General features: G+C 44.8%; 1 protein-coding gene across 2 annotated transcripts in view; it reads right to left on the reverse strand.

Annotated features, from left to right (window-relative positions):
- The window catches only part of LOC107699236 (sodium channel subunit beta-2-like), a 28,012-nt gene that overhangs the window by 7,774 nt on the left and 8,002 nt on the right, over positions 1-12,236 (reverse strand). The window contains exons 2-5 of one of the 2 annotated variants that reach the window (XM_016500436.1): positions 6,998-7,164; positions 6,663-6,873; positions 4,458-4,653; positions 4,303-4,370 (exon numbers count right to left, since the gene is read on the reverse strand). In XM_016500436.1, the coding sequence (XP_016355922.1) occupies positions 4,361-4,370; positions 4,458-4,653; positions 6,663-6,873; positions 6,998-7,164 (584 nt within the window). In that variant the 3' untranslated portion in view covers positions 4,303-4,360. The remainder of the gene's footprint in view (positions 1-4,302; positions 4,371-4,457; positions 4,654-6,662; positions 6,874-6,997; positions 7,165-12,236) is intronic. The other variant, XM_016500435.1, reaches the window with a different exon arrangement.

A 12,236-nucleotide genomic window follows, 5' to 3' on the forward strand; every position in this document is an offset into this window, starting at 1 on the left:
AGGGAGCCAACTCGGGCGGCTTGTGAGCGGGCCGGAGAGGGGTGTGAGTGTGGGGTGCAAGGCTCACCTGGTTCCATGGGTTGGCAGAGGGTGCGTGAGTAGGGCCTTTGTTGACACTCTCGAACCGCCCGATGCTGCCTGCTGGCGATGGAGGAGGATGAGTGTGGTCCGGTGTTGGTCCATCCGCGACTCTCCGTGCCCTCCTGGGACCCAGGGACAGAGAAAACCGCTCTCTCGTCGAGATTTTCCAGATTCTCCAGCCGGCCCTTCTCCAGGAGAGGGAGAGGTGCATTCACCATCCCCCAAAGAGCAGCTTCCTCCCTCTCTGGGTCGCCCGTCCAGGGGCCTCTTGCTCTTCCGCTCACCGCCAGGTATGATGGGGGCCTGGACGGGCTGGGCGGCCTGTCTATGCCCAGCTCCACGGCGCCGCATGCTTGAGGCTGCTGCGGATGCTGCGCGGGAGCGGGGGCGGACGCAGGGGGCTGCCCTTGGTGACGAGCAGGCTGGGGCGCTGCAGACGGGTGGAGGCAGCAGCTGCCTGCCGGGGCAGGATGTGACGAATCGCCTCAGTCTGCTTCCGTGCAGCCGAGAACGGCTGGGCAAATCTCTCGACCGCGTCGCCGAAGAGGCCGGTCTGGGAAACAGGGGCATTGAGGAACCGAACTTTGTCAGCGTCCCTCATATCGACCAGACACAGCCAAATATGGCGCTCCTGGACCACAAGTGTGGACATCGCACGACCCAGAGAACTCGTGGTGACCTTCGTCGCTCAGAGCACAAGGTCAGTAGCAGTTCGGAGCTCTATCAGAACTTCCGGATCGTGACCACCCTCGTGCAGGTCCTTCAGTGTCTTGGCCTGATGAACCTGCATTAACACCATAGCGTGTAAGGCGGAGGCAGCTTCTCCACAAGCCGTATAAACACCGCCGGTCAGACCAGACAAATGCCTACAGGCCTGGGAGGGGAGCGACGGGACACAACTGCATCGCTACCGACCGTTCCACCGGGGGGATCGCCGTATACCCCCTAACTGCACCCCCGTCAAGGGTGGAGGAACCAGCAGGTCGGTTTCTGGCAGTAAAAGGTGCTGTCCATGTCCTGCTGAGCTCCTCATGCACCTCCGGGAAGAAAGGCACCGAGGCGGGGCGCTGAGAACCAGCGCGAGCCACCCCGAGAAACAAATCGTCCAACCTCGATGGCCCGGGACGCGGTGGAAGTTTCCACTCGTGCCCTACCCTCTCGGCGGCCCGGGAAAGCATAGCCGACATCTCCGGCTCCGATTCAGGCCTTGCCACCATCCCGGAGGGTGGCAGCACAGCCGAATCTTCCTCTCCAGAGAGCTCTCCCTCCGATGCAGTGATCGACATCCGGTCGTCGGGAGGAGCACCGAAGGATACCGCTGGTACGCTCTTTGAAGAGGGCCCAGTGCATTCCTTTGGCGGCTCGACTGGTTGCGAAACGCTAGAGGAGTGATGGTACCCCGAGGGTTGGTTCCCTGAGGGGTTTGCCACCACTGTAACCATCAGACCGCCCGTGCTACTGCCCGAAGTAGTCCTCGCATGGCTGCCGCCAGGACGAACACTAGATCGCGGCAGAGGCAAAGGAGCTCCGCCCCCTGGAGGAAATGGAGCCTGGCCCGCAACTTCGAGATGTCATCTTCCCGCAATGGTGTAACCCTCAGACCGCCCGTGCTACTGCCCGAAGTAGTCCTCGCATGGCTGCCGCCAGGACGAACACTAGATCGCGGCAGAGGCAAAGGAGCTCCGCCCCCTGGAGGAAATGGAGCCTGGCCCGCAACTTCGAGATGTCATCTTCCCGCAATGGGAACATGACTCATCCACGAATGCCACCTCAGCGTGTTTAATGCCCAGACACATGAGGCAGCAATCGTGACCATCACCCGGCGCCAGGTAACGACCGCATCCAGAAACGCACGGGTGAAACGCCATCTTTAAAAAGATGATCCGTCATCTTTAGAAAGACGCACCCTTGTAAGCTCTTTTAGAGAAATAAGCTCTTTCAGGGAAATGCTATTTTAGGTGCTGAGAAGCACAGGGGAGATGGCCACTTGCAGCACAACAGGGGGTAGTGCAGCCTGAAGTGCGCAACCCACTCGACACAGGAATGACCACCGCTGAAGTGCCATCCGCCAACACAAAAAGCTCCCTAGAGCGCGTTGAACTCGTCACACAGGAAGCAGTTGATAGGAGCAGAATGATGTTGTCGCTCGGCTCCGAAGCGAAAAGCTGGTATGCATTGCACCGGCTGCCTTTTTATGCTCATGCTGTGATCAGCGGCAGCTGGATGCAATTATCGCATGCCAATGCGCAATGTTGCTCGTTTAATTTACACTCGAAGTGGATTGGTCTCTCTAAGCGAGATCCCAATTCGTCGGTCATGACATGACTCGTAGTGACCAACTGAATGGGAACCTATGTACTAAAATTTCAAGAAAGTTGGAAAATTTGTTTAATTTCTGAGTCAGTTTTTTTCTAATGGTTCCAAACACTGATTCAATAATTCACTTTCCTCATTACTTTTAAATATGCTTAAAATGCCTGTCAATTTACATACTTAAAGGTGTGTTTGATAAAGGTTGGAGCTAAACTGTGCAGAGCTGTGGCCCTTCAGGAATTGAGTTTGAGACCAATGATGTACAGTATATACAGGTGCATCTCAATAAATTAGAATGTCGTGGAAAAGTTCATTTATTTCAGTAATTCAACTCAAATTGTGAAACTCATGTATTAAATAAATTCAGTGCACACAGACTGAAGTAGTTTAAGTCTTTGGTTCTTTTAATTGTGATGATTTTGGCTCACATTTAACAAAAACCCACCAATTCACTATCTCAACAAATTAGAATACTTCATAAGACCAATAAAAAAAACATTTTTAGTGAATTGTTGGCCTTCTGGAAAGTATGTTCATTTACTGTACATGTACTCAATACTTGGTAGGGGCTCCTTTTGCTTTAATTACTGCCTCAATTCGGTGTGGACTTCAAGCAACTTGGGCTATGAGCTTCTCCACCCTTCCTCCAGACTCTAGGACCTTGGTTTCCAAATGAAATACAAAACTTGCTCTCATCTGAAAAGAGGACTTTGGACCACTGGGCAACAGTCCAGTTCTTCTTCTCCTTAGCCCAGGTAAGACGCCTCTGATGTTGTCTGTGGTTCAGGAGTGGCTTAACAAGAGGAATATGACAACTGTGATTGTCTTCTGGAACACGTCTGTGTGTGGTGTCTTCCCCATGATTGTGTAGCCTAGTGAACCAAACTGAGAGAAGGCATTTTGAAGGCTCGGGAAACCTTTGCAGGTGTTTTGAGTTGATTAGCTGATTGGCATGTCACCATATTCTAATTTGTTGAGGTTTTTGTTAAATGTGAGCCAAAATCATCACAATTAAAAGAACCAAAGACTTAAACTACTTCAGTCTGTGTGCACTGAATTTATTTAATACACGAGTTTCACAATTTGAGTTGAATTACTGACATAAATGAACTTTTCCACGACATTCTAATTTATTGAGATGCACCTGTATACATTAGTATATAAAACAGATAGTTGAAGTACTGTATATTTTAGAAAATACTCTTTCAGTTTTTTCTACACTAAAATGTTACATTTAATTCAATGTGTTACTTGCCTTTTTTGTAACTGAAATTCACAAGCAACTAGAATGCCAATGTTTTATGCACATTAGGTATATAAAGGTTATCTATAGGTACAGTTTTGGGTTTAAATTTTTTTTGGTTTCAGATAATTATTGGTTATATATGTGACCCTGGACCACAAAACCAGTCATAAGGGTAAATTTTTCAAAATTGAGATCTATACATCAGCTGAAAAAAATTAAGTTTTGATATCTTTACGGTAGGACATTTACAAAATATCTTCATGGAACATAATCCTTACTTAATATCCTAATGATTTTTGGTATAAAAGAAAAATCGATAATTTTGACACATACAATGTTGTTTTGGCTATTGCTAAAAAATATACCCAAGCGACTTAAGACACATATGTTAAAAGAACTTGTTGCAAGTGCAGATCATTTGCAGTTATGGAGAAGAAGAAAATAAAAAAAAACATACAACATACCACCAGCACAAAGACATTACAGAACCCAACCAGATAAAGCAAGTCTACAAACAGATTGATAGTAATCAGGTAATTCGGGTCCAGAACTCAAAAACATAAAGAACAGGCTAATGAAACGAAGATGGAGAACTTTAAAGGGCTACTGTCAACCACAGTCACATGACCCACCAAAACACACTTGCTAGCAATTATTTTTACCAGAATGTGTAGGATGGAGCTCCACCATCAGTTAGGCCTCCAGGGCTAAGATTGCGGGTTAGGGCTGTCTGTTTCAGGATTCAAAGTAAGCATTTTGTTTATAGAGAAGAACTCTTTACTACGAGAAAAGACAAAAGAAAGAAAGAAATTCTTACTTTGTTGCTTCTTCTGTGCCTCCTTCTCCATCTGCTTTGCCCTCTTCCTCCATCTTCTGCTCATCTGAGATCAGCTCCTGGTTCTTATGTCTGCGAATACACTTCACCACTACCATGGACAGAATGAGCAAAGCTAGAATTCCTCCCACAGATGCCCCGATGGCAACAGCAATGGTCGAATCTCTTGGTGGCGGCACTGGGCAGAGGAAGACAAAAATTGAGGAAAACAAAATAATAAATCAGAGTAGCATATTGCTTTAGCAAAAAAAAAAAAAACAATTCTGATTTTCAGGCAAACCAAACTAAGTCATACCTACAACAGATTAAGAACTATATACCTCAAATAAGTTATAGTGAATAGTGAAAAAAATAGTGAATTTAAGTTATCATGTGAGGCTCCTGTTTCCTTAAATGAAATTAGAGATGCAATGAAATCAATGAAAAAGGGGAAGTCGCCTGGCTCCGATGGCCTTACTTTAGAATTCTTCATACAGTTTTGGGAGTTTTTGGAACAACCTTTTTTCTTAATGCTTCAAGAATGTATAAAAAATGGAACAATGACTCCTACTATGAAACAAAGGGTGATATCTCTCATTCCCAAACCAGACAAAGATGTAACTGTAATTGATAATTGGCGCCCTATCACTCTTCTTAATTTTGATTATAAATTAATCGCTTCCATATTCGCCAAGAGATTAAAACAACATTTACATCATATCATTAATGAAACACAGACCGGATTTGCTTGGGTCAGATTCTGTGGTATTTCATTCCTAATAATATATTTATTAGGGTAGGTGGCTTTTCTTTTTTGATGAAATGCAATTACTCCACTGGTAAATTACGTATTAAACTGGCTAGATTTCATCAACAAGCTTTGTTAGCCTGGAAACTGGTTTACAACCACAACTTTTCCCCCCACAAAACCATCTTATGGAATAATTTGGATATTAAAATTAGAAATAGATCAGTCTTTTTTGATAAATGGTTTAATAAAAACATAATTTTTGTTGCTGGTCTATTTTGGCGATTTGTTATCTTATGAATGTTTTATGAATATCCATCAATTTCCCGTTCCGTTTAAAGAATTTAACAATGTTATAAACAGTGTTGGGGAAAGTTACTTTTAAAAGTAATGCATTACAATATTGCATTACTCCCTAAAAAGTAACTAATTAAGTTAGTTACTTTTAATGGAAAGTAATGCGTTACGTTACTTTTGAGTTTTAAATCAATATCAATAATACCCCCTTGTAATATTTAAAAATAGGCAGCGGCTATTTGCACTGTGTAAATAGCAATTATATGTTATTTACACCAAGTAAAAACAGCATATTTTCTTAACGATCAGTGCTGAATAGCAGAATTTTCTTAGTGTAACTTAGTGTAAATAGCATATCACTAAGAAAATACTGGTATTAGATTATATTTACACTAATAATACTGCTAATAGATTCTATTTACACTATGAAAAATGTATGATTTATTAATTTATGATTTATGAAAAATGATTAAATAGAGGTTGCCCTGTTGGGACAATAAAGCCCTACACCTAACCCTAACCCCTGATACTTAATCTGTAACTTTTCAATTACCGGTATTTCCTTATTTTTTATTGAAAATAAATGCCTTTCCAATGTGATATGTGATGTGAAAAGGGAGAAGAACGAGCGGATTCGAACTCGGATCAATCACGTCAAAAAGAATGCATAACGTGCTTTATCATCTTCGCCACTAGAGCTGTCGCGTGCCAGCCGTCTTTTGTAATATTATCTAGCGCAAACATACGTTGGTGGGCGGAGTTAGCCATTCCCAACAAGGCGGGCTATTTGCATTTAATGTAAATAGACATTCTGTTTAAGATATTTTACTTGTCTTGAAAAAGGTGGCTGCAAACAACTGGCTAAAGGGACTACAGATGTTTAGATTTTTACTTCTGGTGATTGTATTTAGGCTTCAAAATCTATAAACTTTGTATTCATTTGTAAAGATTATCATGATGAAAATAAATCACTTAAGAATAATAAACATTTTGTCTAGAAAATTTGGCTTTTTGTTGAGCGAACAACTTCAAAAATACATCATCAATGCAGCACTCTATTCTAATTCTGGACTTAACAACACCTGCAATAAGGAAACACCATTCATCATGGCCTCTCCTAAAATAACTTGGGTAGAGCTTCTTGGCTCATACTGAAGCCTTACATTCAGTCAGGACAAGGACCTGAATGGCGCCATGGCCCTGAATGCGGTCTGGAGGGTTGCGCACATAGCAGTTGTAGATGCCCTCGTCTGTCAACTGCACATCTAAGATAGTGATGCTCAGGTCGTTCTTATCCAGGTTTCCAGAAAATGTGACTCGATCTCCAAATCGGCTCGACTTCAAGGGTGTTATCTTGTTCTTATAGGTCATGAACTTGGAAAAGAAGACATTTTGGATGAAGGTAGATTGAGAAAGGTAAAGAAAAAATGGAATTGTGTAATTTTAAAGAACTGGTAATACAATGGTATTAGCATGTTTAGTCTTTGTTTTCTCTCACCATTTCTTCTGTGCTGTTGCTTGTATCCTGATAGGTCCAGTTCATGGCAAACTTGCTGGGGTCCAGCTTGTAGCATGAAGTGAACGCACAGGGGATTCTGACATCTGTCCCATTGAGAGCGAGGATCTGTGGTGGCACCAGCACATCCATGGAATTCACTGGACATGCTATGAGAGATGCAAATATACACGTCTATGACATCTGATTGGTGAGATACTTCTGTAAAGCGCATGTTTTAAATGCAGTGTGCATGAAAATGCCTTTTCAAGTAATTTAAAATGTCATTTTCAAAAGATAAACAAGATATTGTTTTAACTTTCAAAGTGGTTTGAGTAGTTATCTTATATAACTTCTAATGATGGATATATAATTATGTAATTAAAACACCTTTTAAAAGTTAATTTTAATTTAGAATGACTAAATTATTGGTCATTGGGATTGGATAAGCCTTGTTCAAATTGTTAGGGGGTTGGTAAGATTGTATTTATGAAAGAAGTCTCTTATGCTCATCAAAAACAGCATTTATTTGATTAAAAATACAGTAAAACAATTATTTACTATTTGGATTTTTTTTATGTAATTTATTGCAGTGAATTGAAAATCTGAATTTTCAGCATCAGTACTCAAATGTTACTTGATACTTCAGAAATTATTTTAATTAGCAAATTTAGTGCTTAAGTATTATTATTATTATTAATATTATTATTATTATTATTATTATTATAATTTTAATTTAGAATGACTACATTATTGGTCATTGGGATTGGATAAGCCTTGTTCAAATTGTTAGGGGGTTGGTAAGATTTTATTTATGAAAGAAGTCTCTTATGCTCATCAAAAACAGCATTTATTTGATTAAAAATACAGTAAAACAATTATTTACTATTTGGATTTTTTTTATGTAATTATATATATCGACCCTAAACTTTTAAACAGTGGTGCAATATAACATTTTTATATAATTAAAACAAATAAATACAAAATATATTAAATGTTTTTTTTTTTCATATTTTTAAATTATTACAGACCAATAATCTGAAATGTATGCTTTCACTTAAACATTAAACATTTGGTATCAAAGTCTCAGACTTTTAAAATAAATTAATTAAATTTTAAATATTTGAATATGTATTACAATATTAATGTCATTCTACTTTAAGCAATGTGTTTACAATGCCTTATATAAACCATATTTTTCCAGTGTTGCCAAATTCAATGTAAATAAATGACTTCTTAATCGGTATCTGTATTAAGCATGCACTATAAGTTGCATTGCTATTACTATGATCTATGCTACTACTATATCACTATGATTGCCAAAAAATGTTATCCTATTGTCTAAAGGTTTATTTTCTCCACCTCTGCACCATTTCATCCCTCTGCAGTCAGGAGTTTTGTGTTTCTGGACAAGTTCCCACTGCTGCAGCAGTTATGCTTTATTGGCCCGGCTCTCTGCAGTAGGAGCAGCAACTTCATCACACCCTCCCATCCCATTCCATCCCCACCCCCTCAAAGTGCTGCAGTTTAGTCCATCCCCCTCCCTTTAGAAAAAATCAGGTGTCCTCATGGATAGAGAGCAAGAACTACAGCAGCTGTGTTCAGAGAAAACACGCATACACACACGAACCTCACGCATATGTGAATAGGTTCAGTAACTATTATGATTTATAGTGCGTTAAATCCAGAGTGCTAACAAGGCAACATTTGAACTATACAGATATACAACAATATATTATATACATAGCATTTTTTTGTGCTACAAATGATGCAGTACTGCATCATGTCACTGTATCCTACATAGGCTCTCAGTGTGGGCTGAAATACACACACACGTTCAGCATAAATATACACACACACACATGCAGAGTCAGCACTCGGCCAGGCGTGTTACTCAATAGTGGCACTACGTCAATGTCGTCTCCACCCACCCTTTTACCTTCATGTATATTTAGTCCGTTTCTCTCTGCGGTCTGTACCACAGCAGAGACGCTTTAAAACTCCATATACACCATGCACATTTAATCACAGCATCCATGCATTTCTTTCAAAAGAATCAGGAAATAATAGCCATATTGTTGTAGTTTGAAAGCTACAGTGAATCTTGAGTATCTGTACACTCTTGTTTGTGAATGTTTGGGTTTATATAAGGGGTCTGACTAACATTGACATCTCTAGCCCACTCTTGGGGTACCTATTTGATGGTTATATACAAATATTCACCGGTTCAGAGAGCTGTAGGCAAAAAATACTGCAGTGTAGCTCTCTCTCACACAACAGTCCCTGACAAACCACATCCCTACACCCTCCCTGCGCTGTCTGTGTCCTCTTTTTTTCTGCTCTCAAGGTTATTTTAAAAGGAGAAATGTGGACAAGATACATTGCGGAGCTGGATATGCATGCAAAACATAATACAGACACACACACACAGACACACAGAGACACACACACACACACAAATACATACATACAGGACATACAGTGCTGGGTAGATTACTTACAAATTGTAATCCTTTCCTGTTTCAAAAATACATAACGGAAATGATCAGTAATCTATTAGATTACACATTTAATCTGATTACTTTTAGATTTCTTTTGATCTAACTTCTTTTTGGTTCCCTTTCAGTCGGTCACTCCGAGTCACGTTGGTGACCGACGAATTGGGATCTCGCTTAGAGAGACCCATCCAGTTTGAGTGTAAACTAAACGAGCCTATGCACATTGGCATGCGATGATTGCATCCAGCTGCTGCTGATCACAGCATGAGCATAAAAAGGCAGCCTGTGCAACGCATACCAGCTTTTCGCTTCGGAGCCGAGCGACAACATCGTTCTGCTCCTACCAAACTGCTTCGTGTGTGACGAGTCTAGCGCGCTCTCGGGAGCTTTTTGTGTTGGCGGACCACGCTTCAGCGGTGGTCGTTCCTGTGTCGAGTGGGTTGCGCACTTCAGGCTACACTACCCCCTGTTGTGCTGCAAACGGCCGTTTCCCCTGTGTGTCTCAGCACGTAAAAGAACGTTTCACCCGTGCGTTTCTGGATGCGGTCGTTACCTGGCGCCGGGTGATGGTCACGATCGCTGCCTCATGTGTCTGGGCATTAAACATGCTGAGGTGGTGTTTGCGGATGAGTCATGTTCCCATTGTGGGAAGATGACCATCTCGGAGCTGCGGGCCAGGCTCCTTTTCCTCCAGGGGGGCGGAGCTCCATTGCCTCTGCCGTGATCTAGTGTTCGTTCTGGCGGCAGCTAGGCGTGGACTACTTCGGGCAGTAGCACGGGTGGTCTGAGGGTTACAGTAGTGGCAAAACCCTCAGGGAACCAACCCTCGGGGGACCATCGCTCCACTAGCGCTTCGCAACCAGTTGAGCCGCCAAAGGAACGCGCCAAAGGAAACGGTATCCTACGGTGCTCCTCCCGACGACCGGATGTCGATCACTGCATCGGTGATTGTTTTCTCGGGGTGGCTCGCGCTGGTTTTCAGCGCCCCGCCTCAGTGCCTTTCTTCCCGGAGGTGCACGAGGAGCTCACCAGGTCATGGACGGCACCTTTTACAACCGGAAACTGACCTGTTGGTTCATCCTCCCTCACCACCCTCGACGGTGGTGCAGCTAGGGGGTATACAAGGGTACACCCGGTGGAGCGGTCGGTTGCGATGCAATTGTGTCCTAACACCGCCTCCACCCGGCAGGGCGACCGTGCCTCCCCTCCCGGGTCTGTAGGCACTCGTCTGGCCTGTCCGGCGATGCTTATACGGCCTGTGTAGAAGCTGCCTCCGCCTTACACGCTACGGCATTACTGCAGGTTCATCAGGCCAAGGCACTGAGCGACCTGCACGAGGGGGGTCATGATCCGGAAGTTCTGAAAGAGCTCCGAACCACTACTGACCTCGCGCTCCGAGCGACGAAGGTCACCGCGAGTTCTCGGGGTCGTGAGATGTCCACACTTGTGGTCCAGGAGCGCCATCTCTGGTTGTGTCTGGTTGATATGAGGGACACCGACAAAGTTCCGTTCCTTAATGCCCCTGTGTCCCAGACTGGCCTCTTTGCGACGTGGTCGAGAGCTTGGCCCAGCAGCTCTCGGCTGCACAGAAGCAAACTGAGGCGGGTTGTCACACCCTGCCCCGGCGGGCAGCTGCTGCCTCCACCCATCCGCCGGCCGCAACACCCCAGCCTGCTCGTTGCCGAGGGCGGCCCCCTGCATCCGCCCCTGCTCCCGCGTCGCATCCGCAGCAGCCTCCAGCAAGCAGTGCCATGGAGCTGGGCAAAGGCAGGCCACCCCACCGTCCAGGCCCCCGTCAAACCTGGCGGTGAGTGAAAGAGCAAGAGGCCCCGGGACATGTGACCCAGAGAAGGAGGAAGCTGCTCTTTGGGGGATGGTAAAGGCACCTCTCCCTCCCCCAGAGGAGGGCCGGGTGGAGAATCTGGAAAATCTCAACAAGAGAGCAGTTTTCTCTGTTCCTGGGTCCCAGGAGGGCAGGGAGAGTCGCGGACGGACCAGCACCGGACAACACTCATCCTCCTCCATCGCCAGCAGGCAGCAGCGGGCGGTTAGAGAGCGTCAACAAAGACCCTACTCACGCACCCTTTGCCAAACTGTGGAACCAGGTAAGCATTGCACCGCACACTCGGACCCCTCTTCGGTCCGCTCACAAGCCACCCGAGTTGGGTCCCTGCGTTCCACCTTGTTGCCCCACTGTGGGTACGGCGGTGGTTCCGCTGGTCCTGCTTGCACAGTATCTGGATGCCTGGCTAGCGCTACCCAACCCGTCTCGTTGGCTTCTGTGGACCATCAGCCTCGGCTATGTGATTCAGTTCGCCCGGCATCCCCCCAAGTTCAGTGGCATCCTAGATGACCTACCCCAAGAGGTAGTTGACACCATCACTTCGGCGAAAGCACCGTCTACGAGACACGCTTACTCCTTGAAGTGGAACCTGTTCGTCGAGTGGTGTTCTTCTCATCGGGAAGACCCCCGGAGATGCCCCGATCGGGGTCGTGCTTTCCTTTTTGCAGCAAGGGCTTCCACCCTTAAAGTCTGTGTCGCTGCGATTGCTGCTAACCATGACCCCATGGAAGGGAAGTCGGTAGGGAAGCATGACCTGGTCATCAGGGTCCTTAGGGGGGCGAGAAGCTTAAATCCTCCCCGGTCCCCCTCCACGCCCTCTTGGGACCTGTCTCTAGTGCTTAAAACACTACAGCAGAGCCCATTTGAGTCTTTGCAGTCAGTCGAGCTAAAGTTTCTTTCA

This window comes from Sinocyclocheilus anshuiensis, unplaced genomic scaffold, assembly GCF_001515605.1.
Source record: "Sinocyclocheilus anshuiensis isolate Anshui unplaced genomic scaffold, SAMN03320099.WGS_v1.1 scaffold242, whole genome shotgun sequence".
NCBI lineage: Eukaryota > Metazoa > Chordata > Actinopteri > Cypriniformes > Cyprinidae > Sinocyclocheilus > Sinocyclocheilus anshuiensis.